Here is an 18745-nt window from a genome sequence, read left to right on the forward strand (position 1 = left end):
AAGTTGCTGAATAGGCTACATACTTTTTTCTTGAAAGTGCACCTATTTGTAACCTTGTTTGAATTCCAGGGTTACAATGCACAGGACCAGATTTTTTTGTATGTTCTATAACTGATGAAGATGAATCTAGAGAGAATGGAAGTATCACATGGAGTTGCTTTGGACTGAAAACATTAAGCAAATGAGTTGTATCACTTTATGTGGAAAGAGTATGGTCTAATGTACTTTGTATTACATTATCTTGACTTTGAGAATTCCCTGAGCTTGAGCTTAACCTCTGAGAGTGACCGACTGAAGAAGATGTAACCTCATCATTCTCTTTGGGTATCTGAGTAACTTCATGAGTGCTAGGAATCTGAGTAACAGGTATAGAAACCAAAATTGGGGAATGTGCAGCATGCTGATTAGTATCTACTTCATTGACTCGATTCTGTGATCTTTGCTTACCAGGGAACATCATTTCATCATGTATGACATGTCTAGAAATAATGCAATTCTTGGACACTAAATCATAACATATGACACCTTTATAGCGTGGAGAGTATCTAAGAAAAGTACACAACACTAATCTTGTTTGAAGTTTATTAGAATTGCAAGGCCTAAGCCAGGGAAACACACCAGTTCCAAATGTCTTCAAGGATTTTAAATTAGGAGTTTCTTGTATAAAAAAGTATAAGGAGATACCATAGACTGAGACTTGCATGGCATTCGATTGATAAGAAATAATGAGTGTGCACAAACAAAATACCAAAACTCCAATGGTAGACCAACATTAGTGAGTAATGTAATTGAAGTTTCAATTATATGCCTGTGTTTCCTCTTAGCAATTCCATTTTGCTGAGGGGTATATGGACATGACAACATCTGAGCAATTCCCTTATCATTTAAGAACTTTGTTAAAGCATTACTAATGTACTCTCCTCCCCCATCAGTTTGTAAACACTTGACAGATACTCCAAATCGGTTTAACACAAACTGATAAAATTTTACAAAAATAGAGAAGACATCAGATTTATTACACTTTGGAAATACCCAAGTGTACCTTGTATATTCATCAGTGAACAGTACATAATACCTATAGCCATCTACAGACTTTATAGGAGACGGTCCCAAAACATCAGTATGAATTTTATCAAATGGAGACAAACACTTTTTAGTTATCTCTGGAAATGGCAATCTAAAGCCTTGAATACATGAAGTACAAACACTATGCTTATCATCTGTATTATATGGTATACTACATTGTTTTAGCATACAAGAAAGTACTTCATTTGTAGGGTGACCCAACCTTTGATGCTACATATTTAACTTCACCAATTGACCAAGTAAAGCTGTTGTATTAGGAACTGTAGACTGCACACCCTTAGCACTGTGAAAAACTGGAATGTAAAACAACTCTGTGGGCTTACTATAAAATTGAAAGATGATAATTTCGCCAAATGGGCATTTCAGTTTAAGGCTATGTTTAAGGGTTACAAACTGTTTGGTCATTTCGATGGCACTGATGTATGTCCACTAAAATTTGTTATAACTACTAATCTTGGAGTTACTAAGGAAATTACTGAAGGGTATATTGATTGGAAGTCAACTGATGTGGCTTTATTAAGTTTTTTGCTTGCAACTTTATCCGATGAAGCAATGGAATATGTTCTTGGATGCAATAATGCTCATAAGGCTTAGGTGAATCTTGTAGATAGGTTTGCTTCTTGTGGATAGTTGTTAAGAAATATTAGAATAATTAATTGTTTTGGTTTCTTTTGAAATTTTTCTTATTTTATTTTGAACCCTTGAATTTGTTTTTTATTTTTCTATTAATTGAGGATGAAATTTATTCTTTCTTAACATTTTTTTACTGTAGATTCTAAGTCCTCAACGCCCAGTTACGTAGCATGCTCGATTCCAATTCTTATTTAAGGGGATGATGCAAAACCCATAATTTCTTGGTCAGTTGGCTTCTACTGAGACTATGTTGGTATACTTATTCGGGGTTTCTAATCTTTGCTTAAAGTTTGAACAAAAAAAAAAAAACCTTTGCTTATAGGGAGTTAATGACTAGGTAGTGATTTCTATTGAGCACCAGTTATTTGCACCCCTTTTTCCCTCCTTCCATAATTGAAGTGCTTTTGACTTTTTGAAGTAATGATTTACAAGATAAAATTGTTGATTTTGTTTCATCCATTTGTGTTTCCTTTTTCAAAAATTAAGATAGAAAGGAATGCTATGGTAATTTGGGGTTTTCGTTTTGATATTCATATGTGTATGAAAGGGTTTAATAGATATCGTTTCTGTGTGTAGGTGGTACTCGGAGAAGTTTGTGAAGGGCCAATGGGAAAAGGGGATGGCATTTCAGATTGGCAGAAATACAAAGCCTGCCTCTCTGTGCATTTCCAATCTTACCTCCTCCTAAATTTTCTTCCAAATCACAATTTATATGATTAATTTGCTAATTCCTTTTTTTGGGATTTGAGTTTTTATCTCCTGATTATTTTTTGTAGAGATTGTATTAATTTTCCTTTGACTAGGAATTTGGGGTTTCTCAGGTATAATGTTATCAAACTTTATTTTCTAATTTTCTGATTTTGGGGTTTTGCAGGGACTGATATATACTAATTTTTTGGCATTTTTGGTCCTTGCAGAGTTTTCATTTGCCAAACAATAATAGGCGAATCACCACAAGAAGCAGCAATTCTATTGCAAACTGAATCCGGGATGACTAACCTAGAGTCTGTAAGTTTCTCAACTTAAATTGTATTTTCTCTCTCTTTCTTCCCTTTAGAAGGGTTTTGGTTTTTCGCTTTCCTATACTTATTTCTCTGAAAGCACCTTAATTTTGGATTCTAAATTTGGGTTTGTGTTATGAATTCTAAATTTTGCATTTAATTTGGGTTTGTGGGTTTAGAATTTTGAATTTTAGCATGATTATGCTATAATTTACTAGGATCTATTTTTTTGAATTGTTGATTACTGAGAAGAGTGACTATATTGTGAAGGAGAAATGATACATATATTTTTTTACTATAATTTTGGTTTCGATGATAAAATTTGGATTTGCCCATTTGGGGATTTTCCAGTTCATAACCTAGGAAACAAGTAGCAGATGCAGAGGCACTGTTGGGCAAAACTAACAAATTGTGGACCTTCTGTTAAGTCACAGTCCATTGACGAGATTAGCCTGTTCGACTTTGTTACTGCTTTGCTTAATAATTTTAGCGAACTGAAAGGAAAGGATGACCATGTCTCGGTTTATTGGAAGGAAATTGGGTGTGCTGTTTTGCCTATTTTCAAAAGCACTGATGATGTTGCACCATGCGAGTTATTTGTTTCCAGTGTTCGAATGCATTCATTTATTCACTCTCAAATTGCATACGATAGAGCAGATGAAAAATAGAGAAATAAGGATTTTATATGTACCTTCATGATGACATATAAACTGTGTCTTAGCTTTACAATGTTAATTATAAAAGCTAATACTATTTACAGTGTAGTTTACATTTATAACATTTATAACATACTCTATGTGTAAACATATTATATATAAAATAATACCATGTTAAACGGTTTTAAAACCCGTAGCATCGTGCGGGGTTCAATTTCTAGTACAAACTATTAGTCATACATTAAGAACGATACTCATGGGCCATTTTAAACATGAAGTTATTCATCCTATGTTTGCTCCTTGTTAGCATGGTAGTGCTAAACTCCAAAGTCAACGCTGAAAGGAACCGCATTCACCCCGGAATCCTCGACCCATGCAAAAGACCAGGAGGGCCACATCCTGTTGTAACGGTGACGTCAAAAGTCCACCTCAACCCGCGAACCCCTATAACCGCGGTTGCTCAAAGATTTATCGGTGCCGCGGTGGTCATGATAAGGTTCATACTCACAAGGGTTAATGACGATAAAGAAGCTGAGTTCGGTGGATGAAGATTGTGGGAAAACATTTATATATTTATGTTGCAACTATTACCTATTTTGTTTCTATTCTGTAGTGAGAATAAGGGTGATAAATCTTTTAGGGTATATTACTATTATGTGTATCGTATAACAAAATACTGATCAAAGTATTTTAATTTTTACATTGCCAGTAATATTTTTACTTATAAATTATTTATTAGGCTAATATCTAATTACTTAGTCTAATTGTGCATTATCTTTTAAGGAAAAATTACACTTAGAGTATACTTTCAATACTTAATTATATATTGAGACAACATTTTTTAAAAATTTTAAGAAAGCACATTTTTTAAACCCGCGTCAGATGACATCATGTCCGGTTTTTAAAAATTTTAAGAAAGCACATTTGTTAAATAGTGATCGGCGGTGATTCGAATCATTCAAATTATATTTTCATTTCTCTGCTGTTTTTCTTTCTCTCTGAAGTTTATCTATTCTGATTTATATTTTGTCATCTCCCTCAATTATCTCTCGCCATAATTTGTATTGGAATCATTCAAGTTTTCTTCGAAGGTAAGTGTTTCTCTAAAGTTTATCTCTTTTTTGGATTGTTCTTGTTTTTTGCAGTCACAGTTTTTTAGTTTTTTAGTTTTGAAGATTTTGATTTGGTTTGACCTTATTTGATCGAGTGTTTGGCAAAGGTGATTTTTCGTTGTGCTGCTTTTGTTTTTCATTGCAGTTCCTTTTGTTTTTTGTAGTATAGTTATCATATATATTTGTTAGAATTGGAATGTATTATGAGTGAGTTTAGTATTTGGCAAAGGTTATTAATATTTATGCAGCATCAGTTCATAGAATCGTGTAGAATTAGTTGACATAAGTTTTTGAAGGGGGTGAGGGAGGTTGGGGGATTGGGGGAGACCCCCCACATAAACATTTAATAATTTTCCGCGCAATACTTGTGCATCATTAGTGTGCAGCATCAGTTTTATATAAACAATAATGTTCAACGTAATACTTATGCAGCATCAGCTCATAGAATGTCATTTTGTGGTCAATAAGCAAACATAAGCAATAAAAGGCAACACTAAATATGAAAATAAGATAAATCTCTGGTCAATAAAAGCATATTTGATAGTTCATGAAAAGGGACCAATTCTTGTTCCTCATTTGTAGCAATTCATTCACCAAGTTGGAGTACCTCCTTAAACAATCTCTCAAAATTATTGTACGATGATCCTCCAACATCAGTAGCTTCAATAGCTTTTTTCTTCCATTCCCTTGCCTTTTCCCTCATCTTTATCCCTCCTTCACCTTCCATCATTTCCTTAACAAGTGCTTCTATTTCGTCACGCTTCACATCGGGGCTCACCTCCATTCCAATCTCCCATGTTGTGCATGAGTACCGACAATTCGTTTGTTGCTCCGCAAAGAAAGGCCAGCAAATTACGGCCACACCATGAGATATACTTTCAATTGTAGAATTCCAACCACTGTGTGTTAGGAAAACCCCAACAGATGGATGAGCTAACACTTGGTCCTGTGCACACCAACCTGCAATATAACCCCTATCCTTAATCTCCTCAAAAAATTCATCAGGTAAAATTGGTGAGTCACCCTTTACCACGTCAGCCCTAACTATCCATAAAAATGGGTGCTTGCTATTTGCCAGCCCCCATGCAAACTCGATCAAATGTTGGTCTGTCATCATCGTTATGCTACCATAATTTACATACACAACTGAATTGGGTTTCTTTTTATCAAGCCATTCCAAACATTTTGCGTCTTCTTTCCATAAGCTTGAGTTAAGTGACTTGCTTTCGGGGAAATGCCTGCCCAGCAAATTAAAGGGGCCAATGGTGTAAATGTTGGGAAACATTATCGATATTGCCTCTAACACTTCGTGTTCAAATTCATCAAATGTGTTGAAGAGGATTGCAGAAGAGTTTAAACAGCTTCGTGCTTCGGATCCCAAGTAATTAAACATTATGTCGCTGAGATCAGTAACTCTAACGAAACTCGGGATGTCCTTGAGTCGAACATTTTTCATGCCTGGGATCCAATCAATTGGTGTATCGAGTGTGCCATCATGCATGAAATTCTCATCTGAAATCCATGAAAGGTGAAGCACGTGTGATGATATTTAATTATGTCCATGGTTATAAGAGTAAATTTCAAGATCTCAAATATCTACTTTATTTTCCAGTTGATAAAAAAACAAAAAAAATGAGATCCCATATTTTTACAGGTGCATGGTGCAAAATCCCTTGATAATTTATTCAACATTTATTTCAACTCGGTCAAGACTAACTCTTACAAAATGGAGACTGATTTTATTAAAACCAAGTGATCACTACAAATAGATTAATCCTCCCCAATAACAAAATGGAGACTGATTTTATTAAGAAATTTTTTCTAAATAAAAAAATTTAATAGAAAAGTCTAATTCCATTTAATACATCCAAAAGATCAAAATGCAAATTTCTTTCTCTTTCACATCTTTAATTACAAACGCTAGTAGTGGAACAAAATTAAACCCATTGATATACTTTGATGTGATGTTGGACTAGATCCAATGACACAGGAAAGACTACTAAAGAGTCAAAACTGGGTTATCTTATCATTTGGACATGCTGGAGTGCTGAGAGGGTAAGAGGGGAACAATGGATAGACTAAAGGGTCAAATATGTCATCATAATTTATAATTGGAAGGGATGTGCATGATTGAATTCAAGTGTGTCATGATAATTTATGCATACAAAAATGTTCATATACATAATAAAGAAACTGATTAATTATATATGCGACCAAAGCGTAAAAAAAAAATCATCCAGAAATTAAAGAAGTACCTTTGAAGGGAATCATGCCACGTTTGACGAGTTCGTTGTATTGCAAGTACCCCATGAAGCCACAAGCAGATGCAGTCCATAACACAACCTCCGGAATGCCTAATTCTCTAGCAGCTTTGCACCCAAAGGTCATGGCACCATCTGCAACAATGCAAGTAACTTGTGGCACTTGAGATGAGGAATTAATCTTAGCCACCAGCTCTTTAAATGGACCAAAACAAGTTTTCTTAATGGAGTCACATAAAGCTGGAATATCTTGGGTCCCATCCTTATCCGAAGGAGGCAACCCGTCTGGTATTGTTTCGAACACAAAGTCCGGCAGACCCTTAACGGAGTCGAGACCTTTTGACCGGATTAAACGGTTGTGGTTGAACTCGGTGTTGACAAAGGTTATGTGGAAGCCCCTTGAGTGAAGAAACTTGGCTAACTGCATCATGGGGTTAACATGGCCTTGTGCTGGGTATGGGACAAAAACTGCATGCCCTTTTTTGGTTGCTTTTTCTACTGAACTCATCATCTCTCTTTCGTATTTGCCAGAAACTTGGAAAGAGCTCACCAGTTTTGAAGTCTTTAGTCTTTGTGTAGTGAAAGCTAACTTGACCTTGTGCTATTTATAGAAAATGCGGGGCAACCTTCTCGGAAATGAGAGATTTTTCAATGTAACCGGTACACGGGGTGATACACCACGTGTCACTGTACAAATGGTGGGATATGTGTGCTAAAAAGTTAATAACTTAAAAAATAAAATTTTCCATCACTCCTATTAAATTACATGATGTACCACTTGTATTCCCGTCACAACTAAAAATTTCTCCTTGGAAAGAACTCAATTCAGTGTTTTTTTTTCTTTTCATTTTATAGTATTCAAATTAAAAATTGATAAATACATACATTTTTTTTCCCTCTTATACACCCTTCAATTTGATAGTTATAAATACAGAAAAATGCGTAAAAAGAGTGATGATAAACTCACTTCACTGTCTTATTAATTCACCCTATTTTTTAATAAATTTTTTAGAGATGTCGGGTGGAGAATGTTAATTTGATAATTGAACAAACTTTGATTGGAAAGGACCCAACATAGCATATTCTCAAAATTTCGTTCTCATACTCCATTTTCAAACTGGGAAAAAAATGAAACCAAAAAGAAAAGAGGAGCGAGAGAATCTGCTTTGGCTCGTCTCTAAACACACTAGTGGTCCCTTACTTCCCTCCCCTTTATTCTCTCCCTGGACTTTTCTCTACCTCTCTGTCACTTCTTTCTTCCTCCATCTATAACACCACCATTTCATTTATGTTCATGTCCTCTCTCTCTCTCTCTCTCTCTCTCAAATTTCACACTCGTTTTCGAAGGTGTCTAATCATTTGATTTTAGATTTTTGCAAGTGCAAGCAGAGGAGGAAGGGAGGATGAAGGGATATATTATAACATATATATTAAAGGTTATTTTAGGAATAGTAGTGGGTGGGAAAATAACATTTTAATTTTTCACCTTTTTGAGGTGTGTGAGATTATAATGTGGGTGGAAAGATAAAACATTGGGTGGGTCTAGTCAGCTCCTTTTTCAATTGTCATAACAAGAAACTTTTGTCAAATGTCTAATTTTTGCTGGAAATTATTTTATTCACACACCTTTCTATTAGTCTAATTATCCAAAAAAGAGTCTGTTAGACATGTTGCTTGCGGGATAGTTTTTTGGAATTGGCATGATCGATTTCTTGGTCGTTCTTGCATGCTCGGATGACTTTATCCCTCTTTGGTTGGAATATGGTTCCTTCCTTGTTTGTACCTCCTTGGCCTCTTAATTTGTACACACTTGTTAAAAGTTGAGCGACCGTGTCCATATCGGAAGGCCCCATATACAAGGTTGTGATATGGATGTGCAGTGCATGTTTTGTTACGTATGATTAATTAATGAGAAAGAAGAGAGAGAAACAATAAAAATAAAACTAAAGGACGTGAATGTAGAGATTTAAAATTTGACATGATTTTAAAATTAGAAAAATGAAGACTTAAAATGGCTACGAAGCAAGTTTCCTTTTAGCACAAGGGAAATTCAAAATAAAAAACTCAAAACAAAAAGATTATTAAACGGTTATCACTCAGTACTACGGTCTGGTGGTATTCCTCGTCATTTTGAAGTGAGAGATCTTAGGTTTAAATCTCATGAATGATGAATTCGATACCAAATTAGGTTGCCTATAGTGTGACTTAGCTAAACTCCCTATTCTTTTAGTGTAAAAATATCGATGTATTAAAAAAAAAAAAGATTATTAAACGTTTGGATAGCTACATCAGGAGTAACTAACAGTCCTAAGGGTCAAAACTCATCTCTACTTTTCTCTTACGTACTAATTAAAAACGCTTAGAAATTAAGAACTCCATTCATCTCATCTTCTTGTCTTCTGGTCTTCTTGTCCTCCTATTCGCATAAGCCAAGTTCGGGACCAGCTCATCAATATTCATACCTTTTATTGGCATATCGCTTTTCTCTTTTGTATTTTTGTACCCAAGATAATTATTGAATACAAACAATTAGAAATTCTATTCAAACTTACGTGTTCCTCATTAACGTTATGCAGCTTTAGCACAACTAGAATCGATCCTCACACCAGCTCCACGTCTTCGCCTCTCTTTCTTTTCCTCTTCAATGCACGAACATATCTCTCAGCTCCCACCACCGTCCCGATTGCGGTCTGCATGCAAGGTGCGTTTTTAACGTCCGCACCTTAGAAACGCCCTTGCCCTTTCACGTTCTGCCACAGGCCCATCCAGTTTTGGCCCACCTCTTGTCCCTGCGGCTTCTTCTCAGCGCCAAGGTCTCTGCGCCTACATCATTTTACAGCTTAGGTCCGTATCTACTTCTGGGCACATGCCCATATCCAACAGTCAGGGTTAAAAGGCTACTTTTTTACTTCTTTGATTTTTACACTGTGCCCATTTTATTTCAGCATCTCATCACAAAGCCATAAAGTGTAATGAGGTAAAAAATGTGAATAAATTTAAACCTAAAAGTGTTTAAATGGAAGAGTGCGCATGTGAGCGAGATTGAACCCAATTCACATATGATATCAGAGCATAAGTAAAGTACAGTAAGGTATAATGAGAATTATATCGTCAGAGGTAATCACCTATACCAAGATTTGTCAAGAATCCTCATCGACACAAAAGCTCTGCTACTAAAACCTGGAGGGACGGAAAGCAAAGGTGAATGGGCCTAATAATAAAGTTTTGTAAAAATCTTTTCAAAAACATAATAACCGCCGTAAAACAAGTATAGTTTCCACATGTTACATACTACGTTTAGTATAAAATAACTTACCGTAGCCAGCAATATATCAATAATGCAATATATCATGACATTTCGTAACTAAACATCTAACGTTTGATAATCACATAATTTCGCATAAACAAACATAACAGATCAAGTGCTCATTGATAACTTATTTGCTGGATTCGTTAAGCAAGTGAGCAAGTAGGTCTGTCCACGTTAGTATTTTTATATATTATTTAATTATTCATTTATTGTTTGGGTTTGACCCAAAGATACTACACACATATCTTTGGAGTACACGGCACTACAACTGCATAAGTGAAAAATCATTTCTATGTTCAGTTTTGATTTCAATACAACTATTTTAAAGTTTACGTTATTATATACGTATTTTTGGCATTATGTTATTATATATATCTATTTTTGACGTTATGTTATTGTGTTGAAGGAAAATGAAAGTTTGAGTTGAAGGCATGAAAGTGGAATCATTGCAATCCGATTGCGTGACAGAACGACATTTTCTTTTATGCAACCGTTCTAACTTGGTTTTTTTCTCATATATATTTTCTTCCTATTTTTTGGAGTATTTTATGTATAAAAAAATAAAAAGGCGTGAACGTAGAGATTTCAAAATTTTGCTTGATTTTGAAATAATAAAAAAAATTAAAAAAAAAGCTTAAAATGACTAACAGAAAAAAAAATATATTTATCAAACGGTTGGATAGCTACATGAGAAGTAAAGGCTGCAGCAAACTCCATCAAGGCATCATGCAGTAAACAGTCTCATCAAGAGTCAAAACTCCTCTCTACTCTTACATACTAATTAAAAATGTATAGAAATTAAGAAATCTTTTCATCTCCAAAGTCCTATCTTCTTGTATTCCCTTTCGCTGAAGCTAAGATCCCGATCGGCTAATCAGTATTTATACCAGTACCGATAGGAATATCTTAACCAACAGCCCAGTCCTCTCTGGACGTATTACATGAGGTGTGTCTCTACTGTTTTTTTATATCCAAGAAATTGATAAATACAGCCAACAAGATAAGAACATGTAATTGACTTACATGGTCCTCATTGCAAGGTAGGCATTCGTAATATCACTTAGGCTACCTATGTACCATTAGAATGAAAGCTCCTTACAAAGTAAAGAGCTTTAATCATTGAAAATGGGTCAAGTACATACAGAGAACAAGTGGCTTGTACCAAAAAAAAAAAAAAAAAAAAAAAAAAAAAACTAAAAGAGTTTGAGAATCATTTTGTTTTCAATTTTTTTTATTTTAAAAACTAAAACTTGTTACAAACATTTTTATTTAAGTGTGATTGTGTAAATCCTAAATTAGATTTGATACTAGTTATTATTCCCTATTATGACTTGTATTCCTTGGAGGAGAAAGATTATTCCCTCCCTTATTACTATAAATAAAGGCATTGGGGGGAATAACACATCATCTACACAACCCTACAAACTCATCTCTCTCTACTCTCTCTCTCTCTGTCGTGCCCCATCTCTCCCATGTCAAACTAAAATAAGCCACAACACGTTATCAGCAAGCTCCCACAGATGCACATAAGAATCAAACGTAGAAGTTTTCTGCATCAAACCAGTTCATCAATATCATCACACAATCAGGTTCTTCCAAAACAAAGGTTTTCATCTCGATATTTTTGCAGCTATGATAGCATGAACATTCACCATAAGGCATGATCCAACTTTACATTTTTCAAATTTTAGATTCTACATAAATTGTGTATGCATTATATCCCTAATTATTGAATTATGTGAATCAGTATTGCCATGAATTGCATCAAATATCTGCTCATGCATTAAATTATATGTTGAATATGCATTAAATTATGTGTCATCGGGCTCCTTTCCCCGAGCCAAGAAAACCAACCATGGAGCCATGGCTCCAAGCCTAAACCTAAACCCCGACGCCTAGACAACATCGCATCTATTGAACCGTCGTGTAGCATGGCCTGCAACCATGCCCAGCGACCATGGCTACCTCCCCGAAGACCTGCAGTCGTCATCGACGAGTCCTTCACTAAAATTTGATGGTTTTTCGTTGAAATTCCGATCAAATATTTCTAGGGTTTCTAGAACGTTGAGAGTTTTTCACTCTCCGTTGAATTTTATGGTTGTTGTCGAACTCACGGGCTTTGCCGTGATTTTTTGTGCCACGACACGACTGCTTACAACGGTGGTGCTAGTCTACTTCTCTAGCGAGTTCATCCAGCTTGAGTTGGGGTGTCTGGTTCGAAACCCAAGCCCATTTAGGCTTGGCTTGTTCTCAATCAGCACCAGCCTTTTGGGCTTTGAAGCTCCTCTCGGCCTAGCACCGACACCTTGGCCACAGTGTTCCCACCACACCTGATGCCAACCCTATAATGGATGCAGCATCATTGTACCATATTGCACAGGATTGGCACCCCTCTTTTGGGCCTTTGCCATCTGGGTCTGCATCTGCTGCCCACTTTTGTGCACACAGACTTATTGCCCAAGCCTGGCTCGCGAATGACATCAACCCAAGTGGGCTTTGGTGTCTCCCTGCCTTATGTCGCACCAAGCGGGCTTATCATATATATTTGTTAGAATTGGAATAGATTATGAGTTAGTTTAGTATTTGGCGAAGGTTATTAATAATTATGCAACATCAGTTCATAGAGTCGTGCAGAATCAGTTGTCATAAGTTAGGGGGAGGGGGTTGGTCCCTCCCATAAACATTTAATATTTTTCAGCATAATACTTGTGTAGTATCAGCTCATAAAATCTTATAGAATCTGTTGGAATAAGTTTTGGGGTGTGGGGGTTGGGGAGAACCCCCTAAACATTTAATAACTTTCAACGTAATACTTGTGCAGCATCAGTTTTATATAATCACAAAGAACCGCTTGGGATTGGTTTATTGAAAGGACAATGGATTAGCAACCAGTTAATAAATTATTTAATCATTTTTGGCATTTTGTGTAGCATATGTGTTGCATATATTTGTGCAGCATCAGTGTTTATACATATTTGGGTAGCATCTGATTATTTATGTGCAGCATCAATTTAACTTTATGTTTTTATATTTTTTGGGTGTACATCATGTCAATGTTAAAGTGTGTATATGAAAATTGTGCAGTAGTTGTGCCGCTTAATCCGCATACTAGTTATGAGGATTTGTGTGGGCAATTAACTTTTAGGTTTCCAAGTTTGTCATCAGGAGGCTTTCTGTTGAAATACTCATTATACGGAGGCGAACCAAACTATTTATTATGGTGCAATGAAGATATTCAGACCCTTCTATTGGTGAATAATTTGATTTCAAATCCAGTTGTTGATATTTATGTGCATGCTAAGAATGAGATGTATATTGTTTCTAATAGTAGTGTGTTGTCTTGCCTAAGTGAAGAAACTAGTATTGGAGATGAGAACCAATATTTGGGTAAGTATGGCTCTTATGGACCTCACCATTATGCAACAAATGAGTGGTAGAGTTATATTTCTTATGAGGGTCAAAGTTATGAAGATGGTGCAATTGAGTTTCGTAGAAAACTTACATAATACTCTATTAAGGTTGGTTTTGTTTTCAAGTTCATTAGGAATGATTGGAAGTGTGTTACTACTGTTTGCTCAAATAAACTGTTGGAGGGGTGTCCATGGCGTGTTCATGCTATTGTGCAACAGCCTAGTGGTTGTTTTGTCATTAAAAAATTAAATAATATTCATACTTGCACTGAACGTATTCGTCAAAAAGAGAATAAAAGGTTTGGCCCTTCTGTTTTGTCCTCTTTGTTGGCTGTCAAGATTCGTTCGAATCCGTCTATTAAGGCAAAAAATGTTATGAGAGAAATCAAGGAGAGTTATGGTCTTGATGTTAAATACCAATGCAGCTTGGCATGGCAAAGAGATTGCAAATAATGAGGTTAATGGTGATGAGGTTCTTTCTTTTGAATTTTTGCCTTGGTACCTTAATGAATTTGTGTGTGCCAATGATGGATCCTTTTGTGCACTAGAACTTGATAATGATAGTAATCAGTTTGAAAAGTTATTCATATCTTTTGGAGCTTTGTTAAAGGATTCTGATGGTGTAGACCAATGTTGTTCCTTGATGGTACCTTTTTAAGGGAAGATATATCGGTACTCTTCTTGGTTGTTGTGCTAAAAATGCAAATAATGGTAAGTTTTTTTAGTTGTTATAAATTACAAATTTGTGAAATTGTTTTGAATTTCAATATTTATATATTTTGGAGAATCAAGTTATTTTTTTTATGTAGATTTGTGTATTAAAGTGCAACATCAGTTTAATAGTGTGCATCATCTGTTTATTAATGTGGAATGGATTAGGAAGTAGTAAATGGTTTATAAATCAAGTTATGGGAGGGGTGGTTGCCCTCCCCCCCCCCCCCCCCAATATATATCTAAGGATTTGAAGTTTTAATTAGCATTTGTGCATCATTAGTTTTTACAAAACTGATCAGCATCAGTTATTAATGTGCTGCATTAGTAATATTATGTACAACATCAGTTTTTTGATATAATCATTAATTTTTTTTTCTATACAGAAATTTTCCCTGCGTGGTATGGTATTGTTGATATAGAAAATGAAGACAATTGGACGTAGTTTGTTGAACATTTGGCTCAGATACTAAATTACCAAAGAAGGAAGATCACATTTATTACCGACCAACATCATGGGCTTTTGAATGCTATTCGAAAGTACTTCTCTACTGCTTCTCATGGTTTCTACATTATACATTTGAGGAAAAATTTAGAGAGGCAATGTGTAGGTAATAAGTTTTTGAAGGATTAATTGTGTGAGTATTTCAAAAATTGTGCATATGCATGTAGTGTTGAAGATTTTGATAGGAATATTGAGAAAATGAGAAGTGTTGGTGGAGATATTTCTGATTCATTTTTAGATGATCTTCCAAAAGAGAATTATTCTATTATACATTTTTAAGGAAATTGGTGGGGGTAAAATGAGTAATGCAATTGCAAAATCATTTAACGCAATGATTTCTGAATACTCATGTTAAGCCCACTCTTACAAGAAGACAAGGTGGTAGACCATGTATTCATCGTTACAAGTCTAAAAATGAGACAAGATGTATAAGATGTAGTCGTTGTCATCAGATTTCACACCATAACAAGTAGACATGTCAGACTTTAATTTGATTTTTATTTTTATTTTTAATTTTTGAGTGTTGGATTATTTTTGTATTATGGAAGTTTATTATCAAATCAGTTTTTTGTTATTTTTTGTTCAGAATAAGTTTTTGATTTTATGCATAATCAGGTTATACATTTTGTATGCAGCATCAATTTTTTATATTTTGCAATTTTGGTCCCCCAATTTATAAAGAATCAATTTTTAGCAATTGAGTTCATGTTTTTATAAATAGGAGACATAATATTTTTCAATGTAATACTTGTGTAGCAGCAGTTTTATATACTGTTCTAAAAATCCCCGCCTAGCACTGCCTAGGCGCTAGGCGGATGGTCACTGCTTCGATTAATGTCTAGGCATTTGAAAATTAAGAAAGGACACCTAGACCTACTGAGGCACCTGCCTAGGCAACCGCCAAGACCCGTCTAGGTTGCAACTCACTTAGGCAGAAAATAGATAACTTTCATTTTGCATTTTATTTATTTTTTCAATAAATTGTAAGAGACTTGTTAAATACTTAAATGAACACACATTATATGCTTGTTTCCTATGTTTTTCATTATGTTCCAATAGCTCATAACATATATTACATTCTATTTTGTAGTTTATAATGAAATTATATATATATATATATATATATATATATATATATTAAGTATAAATAGACACTTATTTACACGAAATATAATAGATTTAATTAAATTCGCCTAGTCCGCCTAGGCGCCCGTCTAAACCCTACCTAGCTGCCTGACTAGTGCTTAGCATCTTTTAGAACTTTAATTTTATATAATCAACATAATACTTATGCAGCATCAGTTTATATAATCAAACGTAATACTTGTGCAACATCAGTTTTATATAATCAAATGTAATATTTGTGCAGCATTAGTTTTATAGAAACATTTATTTAAAAGACAATGGATAAGAAACCAGTTAATAGATTAAAAAAGAAATGTAACATTTGAAAAACATAATAATTTTCAATGTAATACTTGTGCAGCATCAGTTTTATATAATCAACGTAATACTTGTGCAGTATCAGCTCATAGAATCTTGCAAAATCAGTAACCCCCCCCCCCCCCAAAATAAACATTTAATAATTTTCAAAGTAATCAAATGTAATATTTGTGCAGCATTAGTTTTATATAAACATTTATTTAAAAGATAATGGATAAGAAACCAGTTAATAGATTAAAAAAGAAATGTAACATTTGAAAAACATAATAATTTTCAATGTAATACTTGTGCAGCATCAGTTTTATATAATCAACGTAATACTTGTGCAGTATCAGCTCATAGAATCTTGCAAAATCAGTAACCCCCCCCCCCCAAAATAAACATTTAATAATTTTCAAAATAATCAAATGTAATATTTGTGCAGCATTAGTTTTATATAAACATTTATTTAAAAGACAATGGATAAGAAACCAGTTAATAGATTCAAAAAGAAATGTAACATTTGAAAAACATAATAATTTTCAATGTAATACTTGTGCAGCATCAGTTTTATATAATCAACGTAATACTTGTGCAGTATCAGCTCATAGAATCTTGCAAAATCAGTAACCCCCCCCCCCCAAAATAAACATTTAATAATTTTCAAAGTAATACTTGTGCATCATCAGTTTTATATAATCAACATAATACTTGTGCAACATCACTTTTATATAAACATTTATTTAAAAGACAATGGATTAGAAACCAGTTAATGGATTATTTAATCATTTTTAGCATTTTGTGTTGCATCTGTGAAACAGATATCTTTGGCATTTTGTGTTATATACATGTTTTTATAACAATGAGTTATTGGGGAAAAGCTTGATGTTCCCAATTTTGTAAATTTTATATCATAGAGAAAACGAATGAACAGATTGAAAAAGCTATGTAACATTTTTGAAATTGACAAATTAAAAAAGAAAAGTAACATTCGAAAAACATAAACATATGTAAATATTTTTTTTTTTTGCAAAAGTGAGTTATAATAATATAATTTTAAACATCAAAGTTCATAACAATTGCAATATTAGAAGTCCAACTTTTTTTTTTATTGGTTCAAGATGGTTTTTGTTTGTCCTTTACTTCAGTTGCTTGTTTTTGCTCCTCAAACTTCATGCTCCAGCTCAATCTATGATGTATTATTCCAAATGCAATATCACAGTGCGCATAGTTGACTTCCCGTTTGGTTAAGCACTTTTTGATCTTTCCGCCTTTTGCTATATTTCGAATGTAGTACAGCACACATACACCACAATCATCTCTGTAAAATAATTTTGCATAATTAGCATGCAACATCAGTTAAAGCAGACTGATGCAGCATCAGTTAAAGCAAACTGATGCAGCATCAGTTATGGATGAATAGAATTAGCATGCAGCATCAATTAACGTAGACTAAGTATACAGCTTGAGTTATGGAAGAATATAGCTTCAATATGTAGCATGAGTTATAGTAGACTCATTCAATATGCAAAATTATTATTTTATATGGAATCTAATGATTGGTGTAGAATCATTTTATCACTGAATATTTGTCACTAAGCATCAATTATACCAAACTCAGTATGCAACATCAGTTATACCAGAATTAGTATGCAGCATTAGTTATACCATACTTAGTATGCAACATCATTTTACTATCTTATTCATTGAAAAAATTAGTTTAACTTTAAATAAGTAACAAGAACAACAATTCAATTAAAATAATCAAAATACACAATTATACTTACGATCCAAGCTGAATAGTCCATCTCAAAAGTTGTATTTATAGGGCTCCTTTGGATGTAGTCATTTGTTGAACTTTCCCTTCATTTAATGGCAAATGGAATAATCTGTCTCTGTTGTTGTACCATTCTTCAACCATTTTGACCTGTATACAACTTAAGCGTATGTTTGAAAAATGTATTAGGAAGTCGCTGAAAATATAAGCGATAATGAATTTAGATTTACCACTTTATATGCATTGTCATTGTAGATGTTTGTTTCACCTTTTTGGAGGTTTTTCTATTAGATTTGTAAAAATTGAAATGCCTCTCCTCTGTGTTGAACACAAGCAATGTGTAGTGTTCGTAATTTATAAGAGCTATAAAGATTTTTCGCACAACTTTCATTTGTTCGTTTAATTGCTCCCCAAAACTGTGCTTTAATTCTTTAATTTTGGCTTCGTCATTTTCATAGTTGGTGAAGTTCAACTGTTTATCTAGAACATAATTAGTATATGGACAATCAATATGCAGCATCAGTATGCAGTTTCAATGACATTGAATAGATTTTGTCTAAATTCAATATTTATAACTTACAAAGAGATTGACTGAGAAGTAGAAGTTTTGATGATCTAAATTGATTTCTTGGTCCTTGAGAATGTAGTTATGTGCATCAATCACAGTATTTCTAACTATCTCATCTCCTAAGAATCCATCCATATCTTCTTTCATCACAAAATTGTCATAGTAGCTGAACTCATTTGCAGTTGATAACCAATATATATTCCTGAAATACAATATACATAGAAATATGTTAATGCATAATCAATATTTTAAAGTATAACAAAAATTATAGATTTAGTTGTAAATTTTTCTTA

The 18745-nt window shown here is 34.0% G+C and overlaps 1 protein-coding gene across 1 annotated transcript in view; it reads right to left on the bottom strand.

The window, feature by feature from the left end:
* Positions 1 to 7327, bottom strand: part of LOC126589464 (linamarin synthase 2-like) — an 82305-nt gene extending 74978 nt beyond the window's left edge. The window contains exons 1-2 of the mRNA XM_050254757.1: positions 6744 to 7327; positions 5096 to 6000 (exon numbers count right to left, since the gene is read on the bottom strand). Coding sequence (XP_050110714.1) covers positions 5096 to 6000; positions 6744 to 7260 — 1422 coding nt within the window. The 5' untranslated portion in view covers positions 7261 to 7327. The remainder of the gene's footprint in view (positions 1 to 5095; positions 6001 to 6743) is intronic.
* Between the last annotated feature and the right edge of the window lie 11418 nt (positions 7328 to 18745).

Source organism: Malus sylvestris, chromosome 11, assembly GCF_916048215.2.
Source record: "Malus sylvestris chromosome 11, drMalSylv7.2, whole genome shotgun sequence".
In the NCBI taxonomy this organism is placed as follows: domain Eukaryota; kingdom Viridiplantae; phylum Streptophyta; class Magnoliopsida; order Rosales; family Rosaceae; genus Malus; species Malus sylvestris.